At 44.8% G+C, this 27938-nt stretch overlaps 9 protein-coding genes and 3 non-coding genes across 25 annotated transcripts; 4 read left to right on the plus strand and 8 right to left on the minus strand.

Moving 5' to 3' along the window:
* Positions 1-182: 182 nt before the first annotated feature.
* Positions 183-4807, minus strand: Mkk4 (MAP kinase kinase 4). 3 transcript variants are annotated; one of them, NM_001275446.1, is made up of 5 exons: positions 4492-4807; positions 3489-4330; positions 3290-3430; positions 2973-3058; positions 183-2907 (listed from the first exon to the last, which is right to left on the minus strand). In NM_001275446.1, exons 1-5 carry the CDS (start codon positions 4520-4522, stop codon positions 2733-2735), a joined length of 1275 nt encoding a protein of 424 aa, NP_001262375.1. In that variant the 5' UTR covers positions 4523-4807; the 3' UTR covers positions 183-2732. The 3 variants fall into 3 exon arrangements, with proteins under 3 accessions (NP_001262375.1, NP_477353.1, NP_001163551.1); NM_058005.5 differs by having other exon boundaries at positions 1595-2907; NM_001170080.2 differs by having other exon boundaries at positions 1768-2907.
* Positions 4808-5094: 287 nt separating this feature from the next.
* On the plus strand, positions 5095-5504 carry SLIRP2 (SRA stem-loop interacting RNA binding protein 2). Its single transcript, NM_141551.2, has one exon. It carries the CDS (start codon positions 5128-5130, stop codon positions 5401-5403), a length of 276 nt encoding a protein of 91 aa, NP_649808.1. The 5' UTR covers positions 5095-5127; the 3' UTR covers positions 5404-5504.
* On the minus strand, positions 5402-6927 carry Dhod (Dihydroorotate dehydrogenase). Of its 2 annotated transcripts, none has more exons than NM_134311.3 (2): positions 6748-6927; positions 5402-6693 (listed from the first exon to the last, which is right to left on the minus strand). In NM_134311.3, exons 1-2 carry the CDS (start codon positions 6793-6795, stop codon positions 5524-5526), a joined length of 1218 nt encoding a protein of 405 aa, NP_599138.3. In that variant the 5' UTR covers positions 6796-6927; the 3' UTR covers positions 5402-5523. The 2 variants fall into 2 exon arrangements, with proteins under 2 accessions (NP_599138.3, NP_477224.1); NM_057876.5 differs by having other exon boundaries at positions 6748-6810.
* Sys1 (Sys1 golgi trafficking protein) lies at positions 6832-7858 on the plus strand. 3 transcript variants are annotated; one of them, NM_001275448.1, is made up of 4 exons: positions 6832-6900; positions 6986-7296; positions 7370-7488; positions 7557-7858. In NM_001275448.1, exons 2-4 carry the CDS (start codon positions 7132-7134, stop codon positions 7750-7752), a joined length of 480 nt encoding a protein of 159 aa, NP_001262377.1. In that variant the 5' UTR covers positions 6832-6900; positions 6986-7131; the 3' UTR covers positions 7753-7858. The 3 variants fall into 3 exon arrangements, with proteins under 3 accessions (NP_001262377.1, NP_649809.1, NP_001262376.1); NM_141552.4 differs by lacking the exon at positions 6832-6900 and having other exon boundaries at positions 7022-7296; positions 7367-7488; NM_001275447.1 differs by lacking the exon at positions 6832-6900 and having other exon boundaries at positions 7022-7296.
* Positions 7813-8777, minus strand: CG42489 (uncharacterized protein). Of its 3 annotated transcripts, none has more exons than NM_001202264.2 (2): positions 8601-8777; positions 7813-8146 (listed from the first exon to the last, which is right to left on the minus strand). In NM_001202264.2, the coding sequence occupies exon 2, from the start codon at positions 8118-8120 to the stop codon at positions 7887-7889; it is 234 nt and encodes a 77-aa protein (NP_001189193.1). In that variant the 5' UTR covers positions 8121-8146; positions 8601-8777; the 3' UTR covers positions 7813-7886. The 3 variants fall into 3 exon arrangements, with proteins under 3 accessions (NP_001189193.1, NP_001163552.1, NP_001262378.1); NM_001170081.3 differs by lacking the exon at positions 8601-8777 and adding an exon at positions 8477-8584; NM_001275449.1 differs by lacking the exon at positions 8601-8777 and having other exon boundaries at positions 7813-8185.
* Positions 8778-8985: 208 nt separating this feature from the next.
* bel (belle) lies at positions 8986-14772 on the minus strand. 2 transcript variants are annotated; one of them, NM_001275450.1, is made up of 4 exons: positions 13974-14772; positions 12026-12398; positions 9989-11854; positions 8986-9917 (listed from the first exon to the last, which is right to left on the minus strand). In NM_001275450.1, exons 1-4 carry the CDS (start codon positions 14016-14018, stop codon positions 9796-9798), a joined length of 2406 nt encoding a protein of 801 aa, NP_001262379.1. In that variant the 5' UTR covers positions 14019-14772; the 3' UTR covers positions 8986-9795. The 2 variants fall into 2 exon arrangements, with proteins under 2 accessions (NP_001262379.1, NP_536783.1); NM_080522.4 differs by having other exon boundaries at positions 9598-9917; positions 9998-11854; positions 13974-14433.
* Positions 14773-14913: 141 nt separating this feature from the next.
* Positions 14914-24695, minus strand: p (pink). Of its 3 annotated transcripts, none has more exons than NM_001316526.1 (4): positions 24511-24695; positions 17654-17914; positions 17071-17571; positions 14914-16992 (listed from the first exon to the last, which is right to left on the minus strand). In NM_001316526.1, exons 2-4 carry the CDS (start codon positions 17735-17737, stop codon positions 15097-15099), a joined length of 2481 nt encoding a protein of 826 aa, NP_001303455.1. In that variant the 5' UTR covers positions 17738-17914; positions 24511-24695; the 3' UTR covers positions 14914-15096. The 3 variants fall into 3 exon arrangements, with proteins under 3 accessions (NP_001303455.1, NP_001303456.1, NP_649810.1); NM_001316527.1 differs by lacking the exon at positions 24511-24695 and adding an exon at positions 19073-19343; NM_141553.3 differs by lacking the exon at positions 24511-24695 and having other exon boundaries at positions 17654-17910.
* CG8032 (uncharacterized protein) lies at positions 18126-21783 on the plus strand. 2 transcript variants are annotated; one of them, NM_001275451.2, is made up of 5 exons: positions 18126-18760; positions 19448-19853; positions 19909-20683; positions 20746-20866; positions 20925-21783. In NM_001275451.2, the coding sequence occupies exons 1-5, from the start codon at positions 18494-18496 to the stop codon at positions 21105-21107; spliced, it is 1752 nt and encodes a 583-aa protein (NP_001262380.1). In that variant the 5' UTR covers positions 18126-18493; the 3' UTR covers positions 21108-21783. The 2 variants fall into 2 exon arrangements, with proteins under 2 accessions (NP_001262380.1, NP_649811.1); NM_141554.3 differs by having other exon boundaries at positions 18336-18760; positions 20925-21364.
* Positions 21879-27713, plus strand: CG8036 (uncharacterized protein). Of its 3 annotated transcripts, NM_141555.2 has the most exons (4): positions 21879-22047; positions 23540-23939; positions 25722-27320; positions 27389-27713. In NM_141555.2, exons 2-4 carry the CDS (start codon positions 23836-23838, stop codon positions 27564-27566), a joined length of 1881 nt encoding a protein of 626 aa, NP_649812.2. In that variant the 5' UTR covers positions 21879-22047; positions 23540-23835; the 3' UTR covers positions 27567-27713. The 3 variants fall into 3 exon arrangements, with proteins under 3 accessions (NP_649812.2, NP_731263.2, NP_731264.1); NM_169231.2 differs by lacking the exon at positions 21879-22047 and having other exon boundaries at positions 23629-23939; NM_169232.2 differs by lacking the exons at positions 21879-22047; positions 23540-23939 and adding an exon at positions 24662-24916.
* On the minus strand, positions 22127-22219 carry tRNA:Tyr-GTA-1-6 (transfer RNA:Tyrosine-GTA 1-6). Its single transcript has 2 exons — positions 22183-22219; positions 22127-22162 (listed from the first exon to the last, which is right to left on the minus strand). It is a non-coding gene; the product is annotated as a tRNA-Tyr (tRNA).
* Positions 22623-22716, minus strand: tRNA:Tyr-GTA-1-7 (transfer RNA:Tyrosine-GTA 1-7). The gene is made up of 2 exons: positions 22680-22716; positions 22623-22658 (listed from the first exon to the last, which is right to left on the minus strand). It is a non-coding gene; the product is annotated as a tRNA-Tyr (tRNA).
* tRNA:Tyr-GTA-1-8 (transfer RNA:Tyrosine-GTA 1-8) lies at positions 23092-23185 on the minus strand. Its single transcript has 2 exons — positions 23149-23185; positions 23092-23127 (listed from the first exon to the last, which is right to left on the minus strand). It is a non-coding gene; the product is annotated as a tRNA-Tyr (tRNA).
* Positions 27714-27938: the final 225 nt, after the last annotated feature.

Raw genomic sequence — 27938 nt, forward strand, 5'->3', positions numbered from 1 at the left:
TTTGCCATTATTATTTAGATTTAAGTTAATGAAGAGCGCTGACACTTCGTCACTAAACTTCCACTCTTGCTCGCTGAATTTGTGACGAATTCCACCCACTGATGCGTCAATTAAGTGACCGTCTGCGGCCATAAGTTCCAAAGCCCAATCGCAGCCCCCACTTACACAGCTATTACGCATTAATTGAGTTTTTGAAATATAATTTTTATTTGCTATTAATATTTTTACAAATTGTTTTATTTGTGGTGTTTTGCCTTTTCAATTTTGTTTAACAGTTCTATGCTATTTATCTCTGTGTGTATTTGCCATGACATTGAGAGTAGCTCCCTTTCGGTATTTGGTTATCCTTGTGTAGTTATAGTTCGGGCCGACTTGACGGGATTATTCATATAGACTGGTATTGGTATATTGGTAATCAGTAAAACTTAGTGCGCTAAGTGTTGAGTGAGCGGCACCCGATTCCGCAATGGGTTTCGTTTAGGATCTGGATCCGAAAATTGAGATCCCAGAATGTTCCGAAAGTTACATATATATGTAAGCTAGTTTTAAAAGATTGCAAATATTAATATTGTTGTGGACGTTGCGTTTCCAGTTTTGTCATTGGTTAGATTTATTTTCGAGCATATTTTTTAGAAATTTAATTATATTCAAAAGGCCTTGGATCATTGGAAGCCAATTATTGGGGGTTTTGGTGTTGAATTTCACTTGGGAATTTATGCGGCGATTGACAGACATAAGTACCGCACTTGACTTGCAACTAGTTCATAGATTAGTGTATAAATATTTGCCAGTCATATGTCTTTAGTATATCTACCATATATACACAATCCATATGTCCGTGCCGTTTTAGTTTTGCTTACTTTAAAAATAAATTATACTCCATTTATTGTCAAAAATATTGACGACTCGCGATTGCATTATTCCTGGCATTACACATGACTTGTATAATATGATTTTTAGGTTTACCCCTAGTCTTATCAAAAGTGATCTGCCCAAGTACTTAGGTAATTGTTTTCAACTATACCACCTTGTGATTAGGTGTGATTAAATTCAACATTGCGGTCAGTTAGTTTTCATTAGCCACCATATATCCTGTTTGTATATCCTTTTTGTCAGCAAGTGCAATAGAAACGATTTCATCGGAGATGTAGATGAGTTTTTCGCATGGAATGTTAATTAACTTTTGCTCAAGATCTACGCTTCAATAATGAAATATTTATTTCATATTATTACTCTCCCTCGGCGGCGCACCGAACACTACTTGACAAGTCTATCTGCATATTCTGGGATGTTTGTGGGCTTAATAAAAATATACAATTTCATATTTTCATGTGTATATCCGGTCTAAATGCTGCATGCTTTAGGATTTTATTTCGCAAACAAGACTTAAAAAAAAATAAAAGAGAAATGCTGCAGGCTCTTGTTGCTTTTCTTATGCTATAATATGCAACCCGTGCAAATATATATTATGCATGTATATATATGTATACAAAATAAACTTTGCTTTCACATTGACGCTTGCATAAAAATGTTAATCAAAAAACATTGGTTTTACTTCCATTTTTCTTCGTTTTCCTATTTTTTTTTCTTTTTTGAGACGGGGACATAGACGGTGCAATTGTTTGGCTGTGAATATTTTTGGGCAGGAATGGCATGGTATAAATATGCGGTACGTCTAATAAGCAGGGTTTAAGGGTTTAAAAGCTAGGCTAAGGATTATAAATGGCTTATGAGTTTTGATTAAATTTAAATTGTAGTTCTCTTGGTGAGTGTTTATCATTTCGGTTTATACTTAGGCACAATACATTTATTTTGTTTTATTTGTAGTTTTCACATGACTTTTGTTTTTGTAGCTGTAACTTTTTGCTAAATATTTTCGCTTCGCTTACAACTAATTTCTACGCATAAAAACGTGTGTGTGTGTTGTGAATGTGTAGGTGTTATGGTTAATTTTTTTTATATATTATGGGATTAGTTTGCATTTATCTGCAATAATTTCTACTACATTTAAACATCTCAGCCGCTTGGCAATTATTTAAAGCTTTTCACAATCATTTTCATTATGCAAATTAAAAAAATATAATAGGATTACAAATTCTGTTCAATAAATAATGTAAAATTGTTTTTGTTGAACTTGTTACTTACGCTTAACGCGCATTGGTGTTTCTGTTAGTTGTTTGCATGGCTAGCAACTCTCGTTTTCACGAAGCTGTTTTTTTTTTACAAATATTGCTTAAGTTTCGCATGTGGTTGCTTATTAACGCAAAATGCATTTCCAATTAGTCTGCTATCATTATTTATGATAGATAAATCAACCGGATTATAAAATGTTCGCTTGATTGAGGCTAAATAGGCTTTTGGCTGGGAGTCCGAAGCTGGTCAGTTATTGGCCCATATATTCGCCTGTAACCCGCCGCTCGCCTGTTGTAAACACAAATTTATTTTCAACACAAAACTTAACGCACAAAACTGCGAATACAAAAGTTATTGAATTATAATAGGCTTTAGGGACTTTAAACTATACACACACATTTTGCTTACTATCAGCTTACACACTTTTCGCTTAGGTTTGTTTTTCTGTTTAACAAAATATGCGCTAGGTTTTCTACGAATGCTACAAAGTAGACAACAATTAAAACTTTTTATCTGCTTTCCTTCTGCTTAGTTATGCATGCTGTTGTGTTCTTCTTGAATCTTAGTTAATTTATGACTTGCATCTTCGCTTAGGGTGATTAACTCTCCGCCTGCTGATTGGCCGTAAACTGCGTAATGCCGTCTTTCTCCATCGACTCCAGTATATCAGCCACATACACGGCAACATCAGTGTGGCTCGTCTCGCCACGACGTATGAAGGGCATCTCCAGCAGACGGCTATACTTGGGTCGATCGCTCTCCTTTTTAATTAGGCTAAAACGATAATAATGCTTTATTAGTTACTATTATTAAGTTTTCTAGGCTTTACTGGTGCTTACCAAGTATTGACAAAGTCCACAAACTCTTTGGAAAACTCCATGCCGTTATAGGATGTCAAAAGTCGCGGCGGTTCGCCTTGCACAACCTTGAATGTTAATATTATGAAAAAGTCATTAGCCAAAGAAAATTAGCTTCAGATATTATGATAATTTACTATATGAAAGACAATACGATAAGACAATCAGCAAATAAAATGAGTCATTAGTCAATGCTTATCTCTATTAGATTATTCCTAATGACGAAAGGGAACAAGACGAACGATATTTGTATCTCATTTTAAAAGAAAAACTATCCTATTAAAATGTTTTATGTTTACCTGGCACAACTGCTCGAAAACAGAGTCCCATTTACGATAGGGGAAATTACCAGTCGCCACCTCCATTAATGTGATGCCCAATGACCAAACATCGCTTCGTACATCGTAGCCCTTGGCACGTTCTGGATCAATGCGCTCCGGCTGCACAAATGCATACAATTGCGGTAAAAATGTTGTGAAATCAAATGACAATCATTACCGCCATGTAGGGCCTGCAGCCCGCATCCTTGGTCTTGGCAATAGAGTCGACCAGCTGACCCGAAATACCAAAATCGCACAGCTTTATGTCTCCGCGACGGTGCAACAGAATGTTGCTCGGTTTCACATCCCGATGGATAATCTTTAGCTCCTCCTTCAAATAGTTCAGCGCATTGACCGTGGCCACTGTTATCTTAGCCAGTATAGACTCTGGAATGTGGCGCTGCTGCTTTTCGTAGATGTACTTGTAAAACTTGTCCAAAGAGGTGTCCATCAGCTCCATACAAATCCAGCAGTCACCCTCCTTGAAAAGCGCCCCATAGAACTGAACAATGTAAATGCACTCGTTGGACTTCATGACCACCTCGAGATCCATGAGCAGCTGCTTCTGTTCCTTCTCGTCTACGGTGGATCGAATGCGCTTGACGGCCATCACCTTGTCCAATTTCTTAAAGGTCATCTTGTTGACTGCCCCAAATGCACCGCGTCCAATTTCGCCCTCATCCTCGAGATCGTCTGAAGTAAATGTGTGTGTATTAGCGCCGCCCTCACCAAACTGTAGCTTGCCACAGGCCTGCTGGCGAATTCGCTCCCGGTGACGATCGGCAGCGCTGCTGCTCGATGCTGCCGGCACCGGTGGCACTTGACTGCTGGCCACCGGCGGGGTTTGCTGTGGCTGCTGGGCACCAAAACAGCGGGTCACATGGTTGTGCTGTGATGAGGAACTTGAGCCCGAGGAGGTGGATCCCGAAGAAGTGGACGACGTGGACGAGGGCGGATGGCGTATGCTAAGATTATTCAGGCTTAGCTGATCCGGGGGATTGCGGGAGCGACTGGATCCGGCTGGAATGTGTGGGAAATGGGAGAATTTAGGAGGCTTCATAGATGGCTTATCGCCGCTGCACCAGATTTCCAAACTATGCGTCACCCAGCGAGTATGTGGTCCTCTTCGGCTGCATGTGTATGACCTGCGTGGGCGGTTCGAGACCAAAGGGGTAACTCACTTGCAAACAAATTTTTCGGTCGTTCGGCCATTGTGTGTGGTGGCTGAAAGTATCGATGCGCCTTTGTGTGGCTGTCCTAAGGATGTTTTGTCCGTTTTCTGCAGGCGCCGCGCCCCGAATACAACACGTCGACTTGATGCTCCTTTGGCCCTCCGATCGCCTGGTTACTGGGCCGCCTTTGATGGGCTCTTCGCCGTTTGCAACGCAACTACTTTTTCAGCAATCGAGCGCACTGATATGCACTTTTTCCGCAATTTCGCTAAACATTTACATAAATAGCAACCAAAACTTAAAAGAGCTAGAGATGAAACATTGATTATTTGCGGCCAATCGATAGCCATCGATAGTATGCGCACTAGCTTGCGATAAGCAGTCCTGCAAGGTGCAAAAGTAGTGAGGTGGGTAATAAAACGAATATAAAAATGTCACCTATAAATAATTATTTCTTTAAAACCAAGAGATTTGAGTTTCTATTTTTCACAAATTAATCCCAGCTTTGTTAAAGTTTTTACTAGTTGAAAAGTTACATTTCGTCAATAAGTGACGTCGACGCCTACATAAACCAATCTGCGCCACCTTAAAATCAATGCACAATCACCAGTGATTTAAAACCAGAAAATTAAAACATACATAATCATGTCCAGCGGATTTGTTCGCAGCAGCTACAAATTGTTCGTCGGCAACCTGCCATGGACGATAGGTAGCAAGGAACTGCGGACCTACTTCTCAAAGTACGGGCACGTGGCCAACGCGGAGGTGGTCTTTGACCGGCAACTGGGCCTGTCCAAGCACTATGGCTTTGTGGTTTTCAGCCAACGGGATGCCTTCAACAGCGCCAGCAACCAGAACACCCATTTCCTCGATGGACGAGTGCTCACAGTCCAGCGGGCGAATGAAAGTCCTCAGAGTTAATCAATGAAGAATTTAATGATTTATTGGTTAGACCAAAGGAAAAGCATGAGAAATGTTTGTTAACAGCTTAGTTTTACACAAATGAATGCAGCACTTGCTTCAAATCGTGGCATCTTTGATTCATTTGGGCAAGTAGAACTTGCTGTTGGTGCCCACCACGTCCGCAACATTAGTGTGACCCAGCCGTGTGATCAGCGCCGACAGCTCCGCCTTAATGTCTTCCACAAGAGCGGGTCCCTCGTACACTAAAGCCGTGTAGATTTGGACGTAGGAAGCTCCAGCTTCGATCTTTTCGTATGCATCATAGCCGGAAGCCACTCCGCCGACGCCTATGATGGGAATCTTTCCATCGGTGAGCTGGTACATCTGGGCGATCATCTCTGTGGAGCGGGCCTTGAGTGGAGGACCACTTAATCCGCCAGTTTCCTCGGCCAGCTTGTTCTTTTCGATGTTTTCCCGCGACACCGTGGTGTTTGAAACGATCAGGCCATCCACGCGGCTCTTCTTGCGCTTGATTACCCACACGATGTCCTTCATGTCGTCCAAAGATAGATCCGGCGAAAGTTTCAAGAGTATAGGCACATTCTTGTTCTTATCCAGGGAGGATTTCGTGTCGTTGACCTGTTCCAGGAGCTCTCTTAGCTTCTCCTTGCTCTGCATATCGCGCAGGCCCTTGGTGTTCGGACTGCTCACATTAATGACCAGGTAGTCTGCTACGGGCCCGAAAACCCGAACACCCTGTACATAATCCGCTATCGGGCTCATGGTGGTCTTGTTCCGGCCCAGATTCACGCCCACAACTCCATTGAAGTTCTCCTTTTTGCGGAGCAAGCGCAGCCGTTGGAGCACGGCCTGATGCCCGTCGCTATTAAATCCGTACCGATTAATGATGGCCTTGTCCTCGGTCAACCGGAATACTCTCGGCTTGGGATTGCCCTCCTGAGCCGCCGGGGTAACTGTGCCCACCTCTATAAATCCGAATCCTAGATCCTGCAGGCCGTCCACCGCCTCCGCGTTCTTATCGAATCCCGCTGCAATGCCAATGGGATTGCTAAGCATCCGGCCAAAGAACGACGTGTGCAAGTTCTGGTCATCATGGTACTGTGAAACCGGGCACAGGCGGTACTTGCACGCCAGCACGGCCAGTTGATGGCTGGCTTCCGCCGGAAGAAGTCGCACCGCTGGCATCACGAAGGTCCGGAACAACTGGTCCTGGTTCTTGTATGCCGTAATGCCCGCCACCAAGGCAGCTCCTCCGACTGTAACGATTCCCAGCGACCGCAAACGACCCTGTGGGCGGAATCATTCTGTAATCCGGTCCCGTTTAAGCCGTACTTTACTCACAACTCTCCGCGTGGCGTTTTTAGCATTCTTTAAGTGATCCTGATCCATGACGACTATCGCCGGATATCGATTGTACCCGATAGAGTATTAAAAGTATAATATGTAAAAAAGTAAATGCATGTACTAGAGTTTTAACGAAAATTCAATTTGGGAGTAAGTCTGGCCATTTTGAAGGAAAACTCATGCGATATATAGTTACTACGGCAAGCATCAATAATTTTCTTTTTTTTCTGTGTAGCAAATGAACCCCTTCTATTCACAACCATGCCGAAGAGAATCGATAGTCCTCCAGTGTCACCTCTAATGGTTGAGTCAGTTTGTTATGGCCAGCTAAAAATTAGAAATTTCGTTCTCTAAACGCTGATTTGGCCACCCGAGGCAACCATGAAGGGCGGCACCTTTCGCAACACGCAGTGGGATCCCACGCTGCTGTCCTCACAGATTGTGTCCATGCAGTTCTGCGTGTACTTCACCCTTGGCCTACTCGTCTTCGTGGCCAACAAGTTGTCCGGGGACAACTATAGTCTGGATCACTTGTTCGAATACCATGTATGCCATATGCTATATACCATATATCATGGAAACCCCTCTCCTTACTTTGATTTAATGTTGCTTAAAGGAGATCCACATCTACGACATGGGTGGCCGCCTGGTGATCTGCGCATTTGTTTTAAATGCGTTCTTAGCCTCCCTGGCACTGTGGTGCATTGTGAGAAGAGCCAAGCTCTGTCTGGACTTTAGGTGGGCTTATAGCTAGTGCACACACTTAATCTTTTGCTTTTACAACTCATGCTTCCCTTTCATGGCAGTTGCACCTTCCACGTGCTGCATTTGCTGATCTGCTGGTGGTACAACCGCTCCTTTCCCGCGAACGCATCGTGGTGGCTACTGAATGTCATCACCGGCACAATAATGTGCATAGGCGGCGAGTTTCTCTGCCTGCAGACCGAGATGAAGGAGATCCCAGTGGGCTATGCGGCCCTCAATCAAAAGTCGGACGTCTGACTCGAAGCCACCAACTTGTGATGCCTGCTACCCCCCCAACCAAGCCACCCAAAGCAGCTTCTGTGTACATGTAATTTATTGTTAAACTAGCGTAAGATTACATAGCATATAAACACTATATTGTACTTCTACTTTCAATGTAATATCTGGTAAACGAAGGGCGGTCTCTGCCGAAGCTTAAGTTCCTCAGGTACTGCTGACGGCGGCAGGGAGTACTTTATTCCAGATCCACTGTAGTTCGATATCATTGACCATAGTGACTCCTCGCGCGGCACAAACATCCAGTAGCTGAAGGCCAGCATAAAAGTACCGATCAGCGATGCCAGTAGAAGCAACATCCAGCACGGACCATGATGTGGCTTCTGCATCCTCGTCGTGTTTATATGTTGACAGTCTGAAATTGACACAGCTGAGATCCGCGAATACAACTGGGAGTGCACTGAAAATTTCCGCCGGACTGCCGAAAATAATAATAAAACGGGGTGTGGCCTAGTCAAGCGCCCACGCTGTTTATTATTTCAAAATCCAGCGATCAAGAAGCGTAGAGCTTTGCTGTTCAAGCAAATTTATCTGGCAAACAAACAACGACAAATCGACAAGCTCCCCTCTTTAGAAAACATCAGAGCAAACTAATCAACTTGCCCTATCTAATCTAATTAGCAAACGGGTAGGCATCGCCACGATCGTCACATCCTCGGCACTATTTGATGCATTTCCTACTTACATTCTCGCTCCCCACGTTTCGAACATTCAATTATACTGATTGCTTAAATGTGCATAATTGAAGCTTTGCCGCTGGGAAACCGGCGACAAAGCTCTCATCTGAGAAGCTCCTAAAGGTTACTAACCTATCCTATGGATATTCCACTCCTTAATTATTTTGATAATATGGCCAGCAGCTCGTCGCGGTTGAAAATCCAATGATCTCTTACATCGAAACGTATTGGTTCGAAAAGCGTACTGAACTAAAACCAAAGAACAGGCAACTTGCCAATTCTTATCAATGGAGCTAACTCAAAAAGTGATATCAGTAAGTAAATAAATCTTAATTGAACATATTTATGAAAAGATAATAGGGCGCCAAGGAATTAGTAAACGTTGGTGCTTTACAGCGTTATCGGACACGATCTGCCAATCCCAAAAAAATCACCTGTTACACCAAATGCAGAAAAAATTAAAAACAACCATGCGAGTTCTTTTTCTCATTTGCTAAATTATTAAGCTTTAGTTTAGCAAACTTGTTTTTTTTTTGTTTTAATTACTTGTTTGTGTTGGTTTCTTGTTTCATATAGTACATTCTATCTCGATCTATATATTTAATAATATATATACCATTACTATTTTTATGTTTTCTTCGTTTAAAATCATCAATTGAAGTTCAAGGATTTGCGCTTTCATCGTTTCGATCCGACATTGACAATATTTATGTCTAGATATATATATATATATATATAAGAATACATATATATATATATATATATATGTATATTAAGAGTTCCAAGAAAAATGATGTGTGAGAATTGTAACTTATGGACAAAAATTCAAAAATTTTATCATTTGCTTAAATATTCTTAATATTTGTGGTTGTTTAGCATATTTTAAATATGTATGTGTTTGCTTGCATATCCTTCAACTACGCGCATCGAATTCATAAAATATAATGATGGGTGAGATGGAAATGGAGGGCGGCTTGGGCTGGCTATACATGAATGTAATATACTTTCGCGATGGACTTGCACAGTTTATTATTAACGCTTGCTCCTGGTTTTTGAGGTTGTGAGAGAGGAGTGAATTGCTAAACGAGGGTGGGGTGGAGGGTGCATCTGTGTATCTTTTCTGTATTTTCGTGATTTGTGTTGCGCTGCGCACAGACAGTTTCTCTTTCACATTTGCTGTTCCTATATAGTATACGTGTGTACACATATATAGTTGTTATCGACTTTGTTTTACTCCGTTTGGTTATTTGCGAAAGTGGCTACGATGCGACTGCTGATGCTGCTGCTGCTGCTGGCCCAGGTCCTTTGCCTGAAGCTGAGGCCTTGCTCATTGAGCCCACCAGTCGGGTGCGTTCGAAGAGTGCGAGGCACTGCCGCCGCCGTAGGAGCCGCCATAGGAGCCACCACCGGCGCCGCCGCCATAGTATCCACCGCCGCCCGAATTGCCGCCTGTAAAGGAAATCCACTGTTAAGTTTCTGCCTTTAAACTGATTACTGCTGATGGATGATTCCACACTCACCAAACTTACCGTACGAGTTTCCATTGCTGCGGTAACTGCCGCCGCCGCCTCCTGATCCGGAACCACCGCTACGTGGTGGCGGTCCACTGCGTCCGCCACCGCCGCCGCCAGAGCTTTGACGGTAATCCCTGGAGCCGAAGCCGCCACCATAACGTCCACCACCGCCTCGTCCAGCCCGCTTGGCTCCGCCATGTCCGCGATCCGAACTCATATCCTCCATGAAACTGGGGATCTCCTGCTTCGTTTCGATCAGCAGCTCCAAGAGATCGGAGCAAATGTTGCGGTTCTTTTCGTTGAAAAAGGAGGTGGCCACACCAAGATTACCCATACGTCCGGTACGCCCGATACGGTGGACATACTCCTCCACATCCGAGGGCAGGTCAAAGTTAATAACGTGCTTAACGTGCGGAATGTCCAGGCCACGAGCGGCCACGGCTGTGGCCACCAGGATGGGGCAGTCGCCCGATCGGAAGCAGCGCAGTGCCTCCTCGCGCTCCTTCTGCGTGCGATCACCGTGGATGCTAGTGACGGGATGATTGCACTGGTACAGGAACTCCTCCAGCGAGTCTGCACCCTTCTTAGTCTCCACAAAGATCAGTGTTAGGCTGTCTTTGGTGTATTCGGGGCCATCGCGGATAGACGAGAGCAGATCCAGCAGATACGAGCGCTTGTCGGGTTCATAGACCCACAGGATTGTCTGCGTAATGTTCTCAGATGTGGAGCCCACACGACCAACGGCCAAGAAAATGTAGTTGCTGAGGAAATCGCTGGCTAACTCCTGGATCTGCTTGGGGAATGTGGCCGAGAACATAAGCGTCTGGCGCTGTCCGGTTGGCGGCATGTTTAGCTGTTCGACGATGCGACGGATCTGCGGCTCGAAACCCATGTCCAACATACGATCAGCCTCATCCAGTACAAGGAATCGAATGTTCTCCAGTCCCACCTTTCCGCGTGTGATCATGTCCTCTAGGCGACCGGGTGTGGCCACAATCAGATGGCAACCGCGGTCCAGCTCGCGCATCTGCTCGCTAGTATTGTTTCCGCCGTACAGCACTGCCGGGCGCATCCGGGAGCGATAGGCGAACTTCTTGGCCTCCTCAAAGATCTGGGTGGCCAGTTCGCGGGTCGGCGCCAGCACCAGACCCAACGGATACTGCTTGCGCCGGCTGTACTGCCGGGTGCTTTGCGGCGGGGGCACATGTCCCAGCTCGTACATCTGGTTGAGAATCGGCACCAGGAAGGCGGCCGTCTTGCCGGATCCAGTCTGGGCGCAGGCCATTAGATCCCGGCCATTGATAATGATCGGAATGGCGTGCTTCTGCACCGGTGTCGGTTTGTCATAACGTGCTAAGGCCACGTTGTTGCGGATAATCTCCGTCAGCTGCACATCATCGAACGATGTGATGTTCGGGGGCACATTCTGGCCCGTCGCCTCCACGGGTATATCCTCGTATTTGTCAAAATTGATTCCCGTATTGCCCACGCCGAACAGCTCCACCTCCAGGCGCTCATCTCGGGCGCCCAGCTTTGTGTAGTCGACGTTTGAGCCGCCGCCCTCCTTCCAGCGGCTGTTGTAACCGCCGCCTCCGCGCTCGCCGCGATTGTTGTAGCTTCTGTTGCCGCCGGCAGACTGTCCGCCCTCGCTGCCATCGAATCCGGCAGGACGTTCTGGCTCCTGCCAACGATCGTTGCGCGGCTGCTGCTGCTGCTGTGCCTGGCCATCCTCGGCAGTCTGCTCGTTGAGGTTGCTACCGCTTCCGCCGCCACCGCCGCGGTACGATGGTCCGCGTCCAAATCCTCGACCTCCTCCGCCGCCTCCGCCGCTGCGATTCCAGTCACCGCCGCGACGCGAATCGAATTCACCACCTGCAAAAGTAATTACATTTTCTCTAATAATATGGGCATATTAGAGGACCAAGTATAAGTCGTACGCATTACGATTTTAAGGATCATTACATTATGGAGCTGTAAAAATTAATTAAATGTCCTTGTGCTTCTTGATAGTGAATAGACCACCTGTTAGCCAATAGTACCCACCGTTGTAGTTGTCCTCGAAACGTCCACCGCCTCCACGTCGTCCTCCGCCGCCGCTTCCGTAACCGTAGTCGCCGCTCTGGCGATTGAAGCCGCGACCACCACCGCCGCCGCCTCTGCGGTATTCGCCTCCGCCTCCGCGCGACTGTTGAGGGTCCCTAGTCTCCTGGCGCGGATTCCCGGATCTGGAGTCGAAGCCCTGACCCTGGCCCTGTCCTTGGCCCTGGCTCTCTGCGTCCGCTGCGTTGTTATTGCCACCACCACCACGAAGGTGCGGGGGCACATACACACCACCGGTGACCGAGTTAGTGGAAGTCTTGCTGGTTATGGGGCCGCTGTAGTCAGCAGAGCCGCCATTCAAGTCCAGACCAGCAACCTGCAAGTGATAAAGATTAAATGGTTAGTCTTCTTCAGAACTTGTGCAAAAAATGTGGCATCAAATGTGGTTTCCTAACACTTAAATTATAGGTTTTGTTCTATTTTTTTTGTACTTAATCATTGGTTTAAGATTACTTTTCTTTGTTATATACCAAGTTTACGGGAACACAGTGCATTTAATGATAAGATCTATACCAGCAATGCAAAACTAAGCTACACAAATAATCTTTGCTCCACTAATACAATTGATTTATAGTACACATGGCCAATTAACATATGTTGCCTGTAAGTTAGCCGGCACCAGTTCAAGAATCAAGTTCAACAGTTTGGCAAAAGATTCGCCGGGGAAATTTTCTCCAGAACTGCCAAAATGAATTCGTTCCCGCTTAGCAACATGTGCTATTTACCGCTCTTCCTCTTAGCAACGCAACGTGTATATATACATAGATACATATGTATGTACGTGCAAATCTCCGGAATACACAGATAGAGAGAGGCGCAACTAGTTTAAAGCTTCGAATTTAGTGCTCTCCCTGTAAGCGTCTCTCTCGCACTCGCAGGCAAGCTATTACACAAAGAGAGTCCGCCTGGTAACCCAACAAAAACAACACGTGAACGAGCCACCCACACATGGGAAAACAAATCGCACCGTAGGGGCAAAACACAAAGCCCGGTTGCGGGACCCAAGTGGACAGAATGGTGATGAAAGCAAGGGAACTCTTTCAAGAACTAGTTTAAATGTATACAATGATTATTATTCCCGTATATCTTGTAATATTCAATATTTTGCCTTCTTCATTTATATTAATTAACAAAGGCAGCTAAATATGTAATTCGCAGATTTTGTGGGGCGTCACTTAACGGCTAGATCGTTGCTAGATTCATTGCGTGCATTTGAGGCATACAGAAATAGTAGTATTTAACTAAACTATTTCCATTTGAAAGCATTAACGTTTGTTTATTTCACATCTCTAATAAAGTTTAATTCTTTTTAAGGACCTAACAAAGGCTTGTTAAAATAGTGTATGTAGATTACATGCTTTGCTTTTCTTCCATTTTTTTTTGCCAAATCACCCTTGAAATTAATCACCAGATCGCTTACTCCTGGCAACCCTATTTACAACAGCTTCCACATGTGTGAGCAAGCGAGAGAGAGCGAGATATAACACACACACACGACCAGCCTTAGAACAGCGGCACTGCTCGCACACACGACACACTCAACGTGAGAGGCCGAATGGAAACTTTCATATGTATATATTATACATGTCAAATTGGAGGCAAGCGAGCAAAAATTATACAAAAGAAATTACAAATTGGAATGACGAAGAGGGACCCAGGCGCACACACACACGCACATATATGCAAGCCATTGACACCGACACAATTCACCGTTGTAAAACGAGCGATAGAGACATTAGTGTGTTATGAAATCAATAAATTTCTAGGCGAACTTTTTCAAATAGCCGCATGAGCATCACGAACACACACACACAGCCACCGCATACACATGCGTGTTCCATTCTTATATAGATGGTAAATGGTATTTTCAGCAGTTAAAAACGCTACTTACTTGCTGCTCTAGACCTGTGCCATTTTGGTTAATAGCATTACTCATATTATCCTCCAATCAGTTGCTTTTTTTTTCTTGCTTTCCGTTTAGGAAAATTTTGCAATGGTTACGCTTTGAATTTTTTTTTTTGAATGCACACTTGCAATTTGCGACAAAAAAATGTATACGATCGTTGTGTTGGTGTTGCACTTTGTGTCTATACGTTTTTCCTTAGTTTTTCCGACAAAAAACTTCTTACGTTCCACAAGCTACTGCGTTCTCGTGTGAAATTTCAGGGTTCTTTTCGTTCCTCGCACACAATTCCCTTTGTTCGGCTTGAAACTGAGACGTTTCCGTATCGGATTTGGCTGGCCTGCTTGTGCCAACAATTACAATTACAAGCGCTATGGGCTTGGAAAATGCTGCTTCTCCGACGAGTTCACGTTTTTTTCCGCTTTCAGACGCGTGTCTAAAAAATCAGGGCTGCTTTAGCACGTATATCGATGAGGAATCGATAGATGCGGTCGGTGGAGGTAGAGCAGAGACTCCAACCTGGGCTCTCGGCGGCGGTTACTGGCAAAGACTCCGGCAAGGGCGTTGCCAGATCTATATCCTCGTCTCGCGGTCTATGAAATTCAAATTGAATTTTTTCACTTTTGCTTTTTCGGCGCGTCGATCCCTTCTAGGCTGTTGTTGTTTTTTGAATGGAAGAGAAATGAGGCTGGGCAGTTAAATTTTGTTTCTTAAAGGCCAAAAATGTTTGTGTTTATGTTTAGGAATAGTTGTTTATAAGGCGTCAGCCGCTGTACCCCATTTCGTTATTTGAAGCAAAAGTCAAAGAAATTCAAATTAAATTTGAAATTTAGTATATATATGTGATTGCCGTAAAATAGGTATTAAAAATTTCCAAACAATTCCATACTCAAGTTCCCTCCAAGTCTGTTAAAGAAAACTAAAATTCGAAGTTTCGAACTCTGGAATATATTCATTCACTTTCGTCTTCAGAATATACATATTGTGAATGTACATGTTTATATAGAATAAATGCTTTTGGTATTGGCCTTAGCTTGAGATTAGTTAGTGGAACAATAAATATGGCTATAAAGTATCGTATATATGTATATAATAATAATTTTCATATCGTTCAGCCCTTGAGCAGGCAGCGGGAGTAGAACTCCCGGTCGATAGCGTCGTTTGGAATGTATGAGCTCCACTTGAAGATCAGCGCCAGCGTGTCCCCGGCGGACATGTGATCCAGAGCGATGTTGAGGAAACAGTTCCAGTTGTAGAAGAAGTGGCGTCCCAACTGTTCCTGTTCCACGCCAGATATGCACTCGCAGTTGGCGCACACCAGTCGTCCGCCGCGTTGCAGTTCCACGAACTGTTCGAAGCAGCGGCCCCATGCGCTCACGCTCAGTTGTTTGCCCACGTCAGCCAGAAGTTCGGGGAGTCCGTAGTTGAGGACGATGGCCACCACTTTGGTGAGATTCTGTTCGGCTAGGTAAAATTTAGCTAAGACGTCTAATAGTGCCGGCACTGATTGAACAACATCAAAGCACTTCAGTTGCTCGCCACGGGACCAGAAGTATCGCAGGAGCACTGCTCCAAGCTCATGATACTGGCAGGAGGTATCGAAGCGAAGGGGGAACGAGCAATGCTCACACTTGACAATCTCCGCATTTTGCGAAGTATTTAGCAGCACAAATCCGGCAGCTATGTGATCCCGCGTAGCGTCGTCCACTTCCCAGATCATCTCCGGATCCAGGTAATCGAAATACATCTCGTAGCAATTGCGTTGCGCTTGGTCAGGCGTATCCCCATGCTCTACCATCACCTGGGCTAGTTTCTCGAGCAGATTCACCAGCTCGCCAGCTGCATACTCGTCGAAGACAGCGCGATAACGATCGACGCACTGCGTCCGGCTAAACTTGGCGCTCTTGGCGATCAGGTAGAGGTTGTAAAGAGTCTTCTCCTCGGGACTGATGTGGGGAACCTGGGGAGCCGGTTTCTTACAGCGCCTAACAATTTCCTCCTCCTGATCCTCGCTTCCCGACTCGTAGCGTGCTTTGATGTCCTTGAACGGCAGAGAACGCTCGCTGGCTGGAATTAGTTCCCTGACCAACTGCTGCTGTTCCTCGGCAAAAATATTGAACTTGTATTTTATGATGTTCTTGCCGAATTTACCAGTTACCGTCAGCAGCGCATCCTTGAAGTGTCCCGTTTTGAGAGGCTGCTTCAAGTTGTCGCAGAATGCGTTTTCCAGCACGTACACTCCCTTCGGCGGAGCTCTCGATGAACTTCCGCCGCTCAAACTGCGTTCAGTGGTGGCTGAACTGCCTCCCGAGCTGTGCGTATCCAAAGCACTGCCTGTGCACTGAGTTATGGCATCAAATATCACGGATATATCGTTCAACAGCTCGTACTCCTGCCGCTCGATGAGTAGTTGTTTCAGCGGATTGAGCTGTTTAAGTTCGTAATCCTCGCGAGCCTTGTCCGCAAAATATCGGACATGCTGGCGTAGTAGATTTGCGCAAGGCAGCAATTTGGATTGTTGTATAAGAGAAACTGCGTGGGATTGCAGCGTCTGCAGCTGGACACTATAAAGTGCGCCAGACTGCGTAAACACAAAGATCTCCGATCCCGAGGAGCGGCAGTCGGCGATTCTCTCGAACTGATTGGACCACAGCACCACCGCCGATCGTCGAATATCAAATATATATAGTCCCAGCTCTGTAAAGGCCAGCAGAAAGTCATCGTTCAACCTTTGTACCTTTGCGAACTGCAGATTCTGCGGCTGATAGTCCAGCAGCTCGGCATTGGCGTCCAGTTCGTCTGTTCCGCTACCAGGTCGCTGAATCCTTGCCGGTGCGGTGGCTAGGGCCGTCTTGAACTGGTGCGTCTGTATCACCTCGCCCTCAAAGTCCACCTCCCACACGCGACTGCCTGGTCGGGCGCAGTAGATACGAGATGGCTGCAAAGACTCCTGCGGCGAGACGAAAAAGCAGGCGCCAAAGGCTCCATCCCGCGGACGGTTACCAATCTGAAAAATATGACATGAGGTAAAAGTTTATCGATTGTATGTGATCAGATTGGCTTAGCCACCAGCGCACAAACGCACTTGTTTGTAATCCTCGTACTCAGTGTTGCACAGAATGCACTTGGTGCAATTGGACACCAGCAGCAGGTACTCAAAATCATCAATTTGGACGATCGGAGAGTCCAGGTAGAGCAGCGGATGCACTGTCATGTTGAACAGCAGACTGTGTCCGATGAACGAGGAGAGCAGCACGAGGCTGACTTGTCCGCGAGAGTCGCCATAGTAGAACTGCTTCTCGTCCTGCGTCCAGTGGATGCATGTAACCTGCACCGACTGGTCCAGGTGCGTAAAGATCACCTGCGGCGTGGCCTGCGCGGACAAATTCACGGCATAAACACAGATGAGCGAACGTTGCGTTGCAAAAGCCACATATTTGCTATTTGCCGATATGCTGAGGCTGGTGATCGCTCCATGCTTGTTTGGTATCAAGAGCAGAAACTTGCCGTTCCGATTGAACAGATACAGCGATCCGGATGAGGCACCGAAAATGATATAGCTGTCGGAGATGTCGAAGCAGGTGTACTGAAGGGAGGAAGGGCGTGCATTAGTGAATGGTCTGCTATCAAATTGCGGGTGAGACTCAATTGGATTGACTTGCTCTCACCTTGATGCGATTGTGGTGTTTCAGCGGCAGCGACAGCGACAGCGAAAAATCAATAAAGTTCGTCAGGCAGTAGGCGTCGGCCATCTTGTGGGCTTTTTCGTTGTCCGAAGCGTTCGTTAATCACATAGCTCGCTTTGAAATCGCGATTACGTTATTGCATTGCACATCGCATGCATTTATTTACAAAAATTATGTTTTTATCAGCGCGACGAGTAATTCGTGTACATAGGTCGTTGGAACTGTCTGGCAGCTCTGTTAGTGCTGGCAGGTGGTCGATAACAAGTGGAGTGTGATTAGAGCGATTACTTTTTATTTCAAATACTTTGTAATAAACTTGTTAGTGTCTTAATTAAAACAATTCAAATCTTCAATTTGAAATGTATATTAAAATCAAAAGTTTCATGAAATCACAGACGTTAAAGTATCGATACATTTAGTGCTGTAAAATGACAGCTGGCTTGTTTACCCTTATAAGCTTCAAGTCTGGCAATACTGCGACCAGCAGCTGTCGTAAAACTTATCCTTCAAACTTTCAATTAAAATACGTTTTTCTGAAAAAATCGCTTATCAAACTCCCATACATAAAAATAAAACTATTATTACACAATGTTTACTAAAAAAAATTGGATATTTACCACCCAGCCGAACAGCTGTTCGCTGCTACCTCCCCCAACCCATAAACCTACTGTCAAGTAAACGTCAAAACAGTCGCGCGACTCGCCAAGCGAAAAAACCTGCAGAAAAATTGAAATGCGGCGTGAAAGATACTAGAAAAATAACAAATAAACACCGGGTATCCGCAATTAAAACGCTTATGTACATAGAAGCCAAAGTGTAGCAATGGGCGACAAGGAGGAGCCCGTAACACCCGCTCCCTCGCCCACGGAGGAGGGTATGGCCAATATTGGGTCTGCTGGAGCCGGGGATCAGCCGCAAACTTCAGGGAATAATACCAACGTTAAGATCGTGATCATTGGAGCTGGAATGGCTGGCCTATCGGCTGCAAATCACCTTTTGCAAAACGGCTGTGACGATTTCCTTATTCTGGAGGCACGGGGCCGGGTGGGCGGACGCATTGTGTCCATACCGCTCAGCAATAATCAGAAGGTACCATTTGTTATATAACCCCCTCAAGTCCAAAAACCAAAACAAACCATCATAGGCGACCATATGGTATTAAAGGAAAAACACTTCCGACTCGGAAAAACCACGAGCATGTTGTAACACATTCTTCGCCCCAGCCAGTTGATTATAGATTTTTCCACGGACTGCGCAGTCGGTCAGCTGTTCACGCTTTTCATTAAAGCTATTTTTATACATGTTCCTGTTCCCTCTATTTGCCTATTGTTAGCTTTATTTGTTACATATGCTTACATGGGGGTAATTAATGTAATTGCATCTGTCGTGAATCTTACTCACGATTTTCATTCCGTTCATTAGCATAGTTTTGATCGGTTTGGCGGCACCTTATCAAGAAATTTGTTATACAACTTTCTTCGGCAACGTTTGTCAGATTAGATAGGGGTTTTCTGAATTAAGCCAATGATGACGTATCTAGTGCAATGCCCTGAAAAACTCACGGGTTTGCGGGCTAACGATCACGTAGTCTTAGTTATGGGACTGAAAAATTTATTATTTTTCCAGTTTTCCACATTGTTTCACTTCACATGTACTAATTACGCCCCTAAATTATCTAATATAGGTCAGTTCTTATCTTTTTTATACTAGAAAGTTAAATGTTAAGCTTTGCCTACTTATCTGAGATGTTCCTATTTAAACACTTCTATTTCACAGATAGAACTTGGCGCCAACTGGATACACGGCGTTCTGGGCAATCCCATCTTTGAGCTGGCCGTACAACATGGTCTAGTCAGCGTGGTCAACGTACCGAAACCGCACAAGGTGGTGGCCACCACGGAGGACGGGCACCAGGTGCCTTTTAACATACTTCAGGAGATCTACGAGGCGTACGTCTGCTTTCTGAGGCGGTGCGATGAGTATTTCCTGTGTCAGTACAGCCCGCCGCCGGATATACACAGCGTGGGAGAGCACATTAACTATGAGATCGAAATCTATCTGAGCGGGGTCCAGGATCCCAAGGAAAAACGCCTCAAGCAATCCATATTTAACTGCCTGCTCAAGCGAGAGACCTGCATTACCGGCTGCAACAACATGGACGAGGTGGATCTCCTCGAACTTGGTAAGGCTAAGCTAAAAATAAAGTATATACAATATGAATATATATTTTATTTTAGGCAGCTACACTGAGCTACAAGGAGGCAATATAGTGTTGCCAACTGGTTATAGCTCTATTCTGCGACCGCTGGGTGCTCAGATAGCCAAGCAGTCCATACTGACCAAATGCCCGGTGAAGAAAATCCACTGGAAGCGGAAAAAGACCTTCACTGGGCTGGAGACAGTCGACGAGAACTCGGAGGACGAGCATTCAGACGACTCTGAACGAACGGTGACGGAAGTGCCGACGGGGGAAATTCGTGGCGCCTCCGTGGAGTCCAACACCAGCAGCAATTGTGATTATCCTGCAGGCAACGTGCGCATAGATTGCGAGGACGGTCGAGTGTTCCATGCAGCCCATGTGATATGCACCATACCGCTAGGCGTACTGAAAAACACCCATCGCACTCTCTTCGATCCTGTGCTGCCGCAGTACAAACAGGAGTCCATCGAGAATCTCATGTTCGGCACCGTGGACAAGATCTTCTTGGAGTACGAGCGACCATTCCTCAGTGCCGATATATCAGAGATTATGCTATTGTGGGACGACGATAAGCGGGATATGAACAGCTCCGAGGAGGAGCTGGCCAGCGAAGCGTATCTCAGCAAGAATTGGTTCAAGAAGATATATTCGTTTGCCAAGGTGACGGACACGCTGCTCTTGGGCTGGGTCTCGGGCCGGGAGGCGGAGTACATGGAGAAGCTCGACCATGAGGCAGTGGCTGAAAAGTGTACGGAAATACTTAGGAACTTTCTGCAGGATCCTTACGTGCCCAAGCCAAAGCGATGTGTTTGGTAAGGCAAAGAAACATTATTTGGTTAAGAATGTTGTATATTAAAGAAAAATCTATTTGTAGTACCAGTTGGAAGTCGCAGGACTTCACCGGTGGCGCATACACCTCAATACCGGTGGGCGCAACTCAGGAGGACATCGAGAACCTCGCCCAGCCCCTCTATGCCACGCCCCAAGCCATGAAGGTCAGTTCTACAAGCTTGCTTCCCCGGCAATTGTTCACATTTTAATATATTTCCCCAGCCCGCCATAGTCTTTGCCGGAGAGCACACCCATTCCAGTTTCTACTCTACCGTACACGGCGCCTATTTGAGCGGACGGACGGCAGCGCAGCATTTGCTGGCGAGCGATGAGCCAGACGAAATCATCATGGAGTCGGACGGCAGTGATCTGAGCGCCTGGATACAGGGCATTGCCCTGGACTGAGTCTAAGCTAATCAACGACCACTCATCGATTTTGTATTATAATTTATTAACGTTATTTTGTACACTCTTTAAACGCTTTTTAGCTAGTGATATTTAATTTGTTCGATTGTAATTTATTTTGCTAGCGTCGTAAAACGATTTAACTCATTTTTGTACATCCCTTGTGAGCATTTGTTTTATTTTGTTGATGCAATTATTTTGTAATTTATTTGGAACCCGCTTGTACATTACTATAAATAAAAGTTACGAATTAGCTGAGCTGATCAATGTGCTGCCAACTCGAACAGACCGTGCACCCGCAGCAGCTTTCACTGTACTTGGACGAAAAAGTGTGCACAAAGACATAATGTTGTTTAGACCTAATTACCGATTAGCAACCATAAGTGTATGAATACAAATATATTGCCTATTTTTATAAATTCGTATTTAACGTAGAAAAGGTTGCACCAAAAGGTTGACACTAAGACGATCGAACAATGAGTGCAACTAATGTATATTTGAAAGTAACTATTGTTAACGTTAACTATTTTGCTAACTAAATTATGCATTGGTTGACTCTTTAAGGCGGAAAAGGAAAAGTTGGTATTCATAAGTCCGTTCTAACACTTGGATCTGCATATTTATTTGTATTTGTGACAAAAATATCGACTTGTACGCATAAATAAATAAATTAAATAAATAAATTATTGAATGAAAATGTATAATTTTAAATAGTAAAACACAAGTCGAAGAAAGTTTTGATTTTTTAACGATGGGGAGAGATCTGTATTATAAAAATCAAGTTGTGCTTTTGGTTTTAGGCCAACAAAAGTCTATAATTCAAAACATATGTAGATATCCTAAATTATTTGAAAGTCTTTCGCATTGCACTCGTAAATTTTTTGTGGATACATTTACTCGAACTTAGCTAAGGTGTGGTAAAAAAGCTAATAAGGATAAGGTAGGTGGAAATGAAAAGGATTGACTAAGCTGAATTCAAGAATGCATTAAAAATGGCTTGTAAAAAATTCGACAAAAAATCCTTCGAGCCGGATTTGAACCAGCGACCTATGGATTTCTATTGCATGTTTTCCAACTACAGTCCACCGCTCTACCAACTGAGCTATCGAAGGGGGCGTGCTGGGGAGTAGGTTAAACAACGGGTATCCGATTCATCGCGACTCTTCAATAAACTTTTGTTGGTAATCGGTTTAATTAATGCGTATTTTAGCTTTTAATGGATTGAGGTCACGGACAGCATATGCCATGTCGTTCAAATACCTTTTCTTTTGATTGTTGCTAAGCTAAAATTAAATAATATATTGATGTACGCGTAAAGTAAGACATGTTCATTTTCACGTGTTTTTAAAATTGATATTCTTCAAATTATTATTCATTTTATATAACATTGTGTTTATAAAATGTCTTTTGCATCTACATGTTTATAATTGCATACTATTTTATATATTTTTTATGGGGTACGGGTGCTACTATAAAAACAAAAACGAATTGGATATTACAAAAAATTACAAAAAATCCTTCGAGCCGGATTTGAACCAGCGACCTATGGATTTCTATTGCATAATTTTCCAACTACAGTCCACCGCTCTACCAACTGAGCTATCGAAGGTTGAGTTCAAACTTGGCCGTTGTTCGTTTTATGCATGCGCACAAACGAAATGCACCGTATTTGGTTATTTATTTTTGATTTTTACTTATTTAGGTCAAACAAAATTGATCAACTTTCTCTATTCAGTCCATTGCAGTAAGCCTATAGTTTCCAAGCCTAATAGCCTAGGCGCTTTTCACAAACTATATCAATTTAGTTACGGTTTATTTCTTCCAAATAAAATCCTTCTTATATTATTTAGTTTAAACAGCTCAGTTATATTCTGAATGTCTGTAGATGAATTAAATTGATTTAAATTGTGCACTACAAAATATATAAAAAAAAAGGTATGTGCACTACAAAATATATAAAAAAAAGGTATTTATATCTTTTCGATCCTTCGAGCCGGATTTGAACCAGCGACCTATGGATTTCTATTGCATGTTTTTCCAACTACAGTCCACCGCTCTACCAACTGAGCTATCGAAGGTTAAATTCGCTTGCGGCTAATTCACCTTTTGTTCAGGAGCGAGGTGGGGAAAGTGACAAAAAGAGAGGGCACTTCTCTTAAACACCGCTGCTCTTTAATACTCGCGGCCAGAAAAATAGGACCTTAAATTCTTGTAAACTTATATTAAATACTAAAGCATTGTAAATCTTAATGAGAAAATATTCAGGTACAACTGTTCATGGCTTAATTTTAGACCAAAATTGTGCATGAATTTAGAAAGGCAGCAATGCACTATTTGAAACTAACTAGTTACCCACCCACAGCTGTGCACCGATAAAGGGGTGGTGTGCGAGCAAAGATGCCATATTTATACATATATCCATCTCGTTCCAGCGCCGACGATAGACGATACCGATACTTTGCGAGTCCGCTCCCAAGATTGAGCCCCCACAGCGTAAAAGCGACCGAAGTGCCGGCGACGAGAGCAGTTCGTTCCCAGAAGCCGGCAGCAGTGGTCCGTTGATAACTCCGACTCGAGCTACTTATCCACCACGTCGATACTCTTGTCTGTCTATTGCAAACATAGAGGAGTCACCCTTTGGCTAACGAATCCGAAACTCCCGAGTTTTGTTGTGCAACATATCAAAAACCGCATTTGTTCGGATCCAATTTACATTCGCATTTCAAAGATGTCGTACCACAAGCCCGAAGCTAAGACCGTCCAGGATCTGAAAGATCTGGCCCAGAAACTGCGAATTCACTCTATCAACGCCACCCAGGCCTCCAAATCGGGGTAAGTTTATCAATAACTGAAAGTCCATAGGCATATTAAAGTGTGCGTATTTAGATTTGTTTGTGTAGATGTGAATTTTAAAAGTTGTGCACCTTGCACTTGTTGCTTCAAAGGTGACCCCCTCCATTTCCAGGGTGGGTGCGAAAAAGTTTTTGAGGGGGCTGCTAAATACATACATACATATGTATGTGTTTTGAAACATTACAAAAGAAAATAAAACAAAAATAGTTACGCATATACATAGTTATGCATCTATGTTTGTATGAATGTGAGAAGTAAAATATGGGAAGACCGGTTCCTTTAGTGACCCCTCCTGGGATTCAGTTGCCAACCCACGTGTTGTCCAGTAGCTTTAGTGAATTTGCGAATTTGTTGCCCTGCCTGCGTGCTCAGTGATAAGCCGCGTTCACCTACCTTAAATTGTGAGCTAATATTTTTTGACCTTAGACAACCTTGAAACGTTAGGTTTTTCTTACTGCCTTTTAATTTCTTTTGCTTTTGTTTTGTGCGTGGCGTTCAAAACGCCGAAAGCACATACATATGTACATGGGGTAAAAACAAACATACTTACATATCAAACAGAGGCATTTAATATACGTATGTACATATGTACATACAAGTGTTGGAAAGCACAGCTTGTGACGGGAGTGGAATTGGAAAGAGAGGGATGAGAATAGTAATGGAATGATCCCCTACACTTGAGATTTACGACTGTATGGCTTTTAATGTAATTATATCTCGGATAGACGCGATCAAATTATTACTGCAACAGTAAATAAAAAAGTTACTATGCTGATAAGGAAAACACTTTTATCGCCTCCATTAGTTTTTCCATTCTGTTTCGTTTTTTTTTTTTTTTGTGACGGTTCAAGATAAGATCTGCTCTGTTTGCTCTAAATGTGACCTCTGCCGACGAGATAAGCCCGGTTTGGTTACTCATTGACCACGATATGACCGATTAGAGGTGACCAGCTCAAGTGTGTTCCCCGCATGATAATCGAAAATCACTGAAAACTGATAAAAAAAAAAAAAGCGCGCCGGGTCACTGCTAACACTCCGTATCACCTTCAATAGTTCTTGATATGGCTGCAGGAAACGGGGACGCACTTCGGAACTATCTAGAAGCACGTGCGTTCACAAAGATCGCCATGCAACACAATCGTGGAAGCCAAGAATTTGGTTTTTAAGGCTATTATTTAGGTTTTTTGGTGATCAGAAAAGTTCAAGGTCCCAGAAACCGGTGAGGAATTGCGATGGACTCACGTCGCGACAAACACACATATCACACCATATAACGCCAATAAATACATATGCATGTACTCGTTATAGTTTATTTATATGTCTGGGGTAAGACGAGCCCCCCATTTTGTCTGGGGTTGCGTGTTTTCTTTGCGGTTGGAGTTGTGCCAGATCTGCGATTCAAAGCAATTTTTTTTGGAACACGATCGCATGGGAACATTGAATTCCAAGAATGGATCTTATCTTATTTATATGTACATTGCAATTGGATACTCGAGAAATCTTCATTTGAAATATGAACAGAGGGGGGGGGGGGGGTTTAAATAAAAGCTTCAATAGACAAATGGATTTCTTTTATTAAACAACGTTTTTAACAAGTATGCACAGTGTTCAGTTCCACTTTTCCTTTGTTGATCGGCCTTCACTTACCCACCGTGAGGTCGACTTCTATAATTCATTAGGCACTTACCTTAACCTAGAACTACATGCAAACGAAATGCCTTGTCACAATCTAATATTTTGCCTACTTTTCCCTCTTTATAGCCATCCCACATCATGTGCCTCGATCGCTGAGATCATGTCCGTGCTGTTCTTCCAGCAGCTGCGCCTGAACCTGAAGCACCCACGCGATCCCTCCAGCGATCGCTTCATCCTGTCCAAAGGACACGCTGCTCCCATTCTGTATGCCGCCTGGGCTGAGGCTGGTCTCTTCCCCATCGCGGATCTGAACAACCTGCGCAAGATCGACAGCGATCTGGAGGGTCACCCGACGCCTCGTCTGAACTTCATCGATGTGGGCACTGGATCCCTGGGACAGGGTGTCGCCGTCGGCGCTGGCATGGCCTATGTGGGCAAGAACTTCGACAAGGCCGACTACCGCACCTACGTGGTGGTGGGTGATGGTGAGTCCGCCGAGGGTTCCATCTGGGAGTCGCTGCACTTTGCCGGCCACTATAAACTGGACAACCTTTGCGTGATCTTTGATGTGAACCGCTTGGGCCAGTCGGAGGCCACCTCCCTGCAGCATAAGCTGGATGTTTACCGTGATCGTCTGGAGGCCTTCGGCTTTAATGCCGTCGTTGTCGATGGTCATGATGTCGAGGAATTGAGCAAGGCTTTCCATTGTGCTGCAATCACCAAGAACAAGCCCACCGCCATCATTGCAAAGACGTTCAAGGGCAGGGACTTCCCCAACATCGAGGATTTGGACAACTGGCACGGCAAGCCACTGGGCGACAAGGCCGCCGAAGTGGTGAAGCATCTGGAGGGACTGATTGTCAACAAGAACGTCAAGCTGACCCCTAAGCCGGTGCCCAAGACTGGTGCTGCTCCCGACGTGGACATCAACAACATTAAGTTGAGCTCGCCACCCGCCTACAAGCTGGGTGATTCCATTGCCACCCGTTTGGCCTATGGAACAGCTCTGGCCAAGATTGGCCAGAACAACCTGCGTGTTGTTGCCCTAGACGGAGACACCAAGAACTCAACTTTCTCCGACAAGCTGAAGAACCTCGACCCGCAGCGCTACATTGAGTGCTTCATCGCTGAGCAGAATCTTGTGGGAGTGGCCGTTGGAGCCGCCTGCCGTCGCCGCACTGTGGCCTTTGTGTCCACCTTTGCCACCTTCTTCACCCGTGCCTTCGATCAGATCCGTATGGGCGCCATCTCGCAGACGAACGTTAACTTTGTGGGCTCCCACTGCGGCTGCAGTATCGGTGAGGATGGTCCTTCGCAGATGGGTCTGGAGGACATTGCCATGTTCCGCACCATTCCGGGCAGCACCATCTTCTATCCCTCCGATGCAGTGAGCACGGAGCGTGCCGTCGAACTGGCCGCCAACACCAAGGGTGTCTGCTTCATCCGTACGTCCCGTCCCAACACCTGTGTGATCTACGACAACGAGGAACCCTTCACCATTGGCCGCGGCAAGGTGGTGCGCCAAAAGAGCTCCGACGAGGTGCTTCTGATCGGAGCTGGAATCACTTTGTACGAGTGCCTGGCTGCCGCCGATCAGCTGGAGAAGAACTGCATCACCGTCCGTGTGATCGATCCGTTCACCGTGAAGCCATTGGACGCCGAGCTGATCATCGAGCACGGCAAGCAGTGCGGAGGACGCGTAGTCGTCGTGGAGGATCACTACCAGTAAGTGTTCTTTGTAGTCTTTTTATTTGCCTCCTTTGCTAACTTGAAATTTACTTAATTTCTTATAGGCAAGGAGGCCTGGGTGAAGCTGTGCTGAGTGCCCTGGCTGGCGAGCGCAACTTCGTTGTCAAGCACTTGTACGTGCCCACCGTGCCACGTTCGGGTCCTCCGTCGGTACTCATCGATATGTTCGGCATCTCCGCACGTCACGTCGTCAACGCCGTTAACGAGATCCTCAAGGATTAGGGGACCAGTCGTGATCTGGCTACATTCATTTACCGCCTACAGGAATTCCCCCAGTTACTACTTACTTCCAATATTACCATTCCCTCTAAGATTGTTAATTGCTTCATTGATTTGAACCTTACATCATGGAAATAAAATATCTTTAATAAAAATAGTTAAGCCGAACTATATACCTTATTTACATATTATATTACTTATTTACTATATTACTTATTACATGTTAAGCATGCCTTTAAAATGGCTGGACGATTTCATTGCGTTTGCCTTTGGTTTGCTTTAGACTTGCTTTGGTTTGTTTTTAGTTTGCTGTGGTTTTGCTTTGGTTTATCTCTGGATTTGCTATGCGCTTGATGTTGATTTGACATAGATACT

The sequence above is a fragment of the Drosophila melanogaster genome, chromosome 3R (assembly GCF_000001215.4).
Source record: "Drosophila melanogaster chromosome 3R".
Taxonomy (NCBI): Eukaryota; Metazoa; Arthropoda; class Insecta; order Diptera; family Drosophilidae; genus Drosophila; species Drosophila melanogaster.

What these genes read in the sequence shown, in the direction of transcription:
- Mkk4 (NM_001275446.1), bottom strand. Translation starts at nt 4,522, where the DNA reads ATGGCCGAACGACCGAAAAATTTGTTTGCAA. An exon ending in ACCGAAAAATTTGTTTGCAA is followed by an intron (nt 4,331 to 4,491) that starts GTGAGTTACCCC and finishes CACACATTCCAG; the next exon opens with CCGGATCCAGTCGCTCCCGC. An exon ending in GTGGACTTTGTCAATACTTG is followed by an intron (nt 2,908 to 2,972) that starts GTAAGCACCAGT and finishes TTATCGTTTTAG; the next exon opens with CCTAATTAAAAAGGAGAGCG.
- SLIRP2 (NM_141551.2), top strand. Translation starts at nt 5,128, where the DNA reads ATGTCCAGCGGATTTGTTCGCAGCAGCTACAAATTGTTCGTCGGCAAC.
- Dhod (NM_134311.3), bottom strand. Translation starts at nt 6,795, where the DNA reads ATGGATCAGGATCACTTAAAGAATGCTAAAAACGCCACGCGGAGAGTT. An exon ending in AAAACGCCACGCGGAGAGTT is followed by an intron (nt 6,694 to 6,747) that starts GTGAGTAAAGTA and finishes TTCCGCCCACAG; the next exon opens with GGTCGTTTGCGGTCGCTGGG.
- Sys1 (NM_141552.4), top strand. Translation starts at nt 7,132, where the DNA reads ATGAAGGGCGGCACCTTTCGCAACACGCAGTGGGATCCCACGCTGCTG. An exon ending in ATCACTTGTTCGAATACCAT is followed by an intron (nt 7,297 to 7,366) that starts GTATGCCATATG and finishes TGTTGCTTAAAG; the next exon opens with GAGATCCACATCTACGACAT. An exon ending in AAGCTCTGTCTGGACTTTAG is followed by an intron (nt 7,489 to 7,556) that starts GTGGGCTTATAG and finishes CTTTCATGGCAG; the next exon opens with TTGCACCTTCCACGTGCTGC.
- CG42489 (NM_001202264.2), bottom strand. Translation starts at nt 8,120, where the DNA reads ATGCAGAAGCCACATCATGGTCCGTGCTGGATGTTGCTTCTACTGGCA.
- bel (NM_001275450.1), bottom strand. Translation starts at nt 14,018, where the DNA reads ATGAGTAATGCTATTAACCAAAATGGCACAGGTCTAGAGCAGCAA. An exon ending in GCACAGGTCTAGAGCAGCAA is followed by an intron (nt 12,399 to 13,973) that starts GTAAGTAGCGTT and finishes TATCACTTGCAG; the next exon opens with GTTGCTGGTCTGGACTTGAA. An exon ending in TTTCGAGGACAACTACAACG is followed by an intron (nt 11,855 to 12,025) that starts GTGGGTACTATT and finishes TTACTTTTGCAG; the next exon opens with GTGGTGAATTCGATTCGCGT.
- p (NM_001316526.1), bottom strand. Translation starts at nt 17,737, where the DNA reads ATGGCCGACGCCTACTGCCTGACGAACTTTATTGATTTTTCGCTGTCG. An exon ending in AACACCACAATCGCATCAAG is followed by an intron (nt 17,572 to 17,653) that starts GTGAGAGCAAGT and finishes TCCTCCCTTCAG; the next exon opens with TACACCTGCTTCGACATCTC. An exon ending in AGTACGAGGATTACAAACAA is followed by an intron (nt 16,993 to 17,070) that starts GTGCGTTTGTGC and finishes CATATTTTTCAG; the next exon opens with ATTGGTAACCGTCCGCGGGA.
- CG8032 (NM_001275451.2), top strand. Translation starts at nt 18,494, where the DNA reads ATGGGCGACAAGGAGGAGCCCGTAACACCCGCTCCCTCGCCCACGGAG. An exon ending in CGCTCAGCAATAATCAGAAG is followed by an intron (nt 18,761 to 19,447) that starts GTACCATTTGTT and finishes TCTATTTCACAG; the next exon opens with ATAGAACTTGGCGCCAACTG. An exon ending in GGTGGATCTCCTCGAACTTG is followed by an intron (nt 19,854 to 19,908) that starts GTAAGGCTAAGC and finishes ATTTTATTTTAG; the next exon opens with GCAGCTACACTGAGCTACAA.
- CG8036 (NM_141555.2), top strand. Translation starts at nt 23,836, where the DNA reads ATGTCGTACCACAAGCCCGAAGCTAAGACCGTCCAGGATCTGAAAGAT. An exon ending in ACCCAGGCCTCCAAATCGGG is followed by an intron (nt 23,940 to 25,721) that starts GTAAGTTTATCA and finishes CCCTCTTTATAG; the next exon opens with CCATCCCACATCATGTGCCT. An exon ending in GTCGTGGAGGATCACTACCA is followed by an intron (nt 27,321 to 27,388) that starts GTAAGTGTTCTT and finishes AATTTCTTATAG; the next exon opens with GCAAGGAGGCCTGGGTGAAG.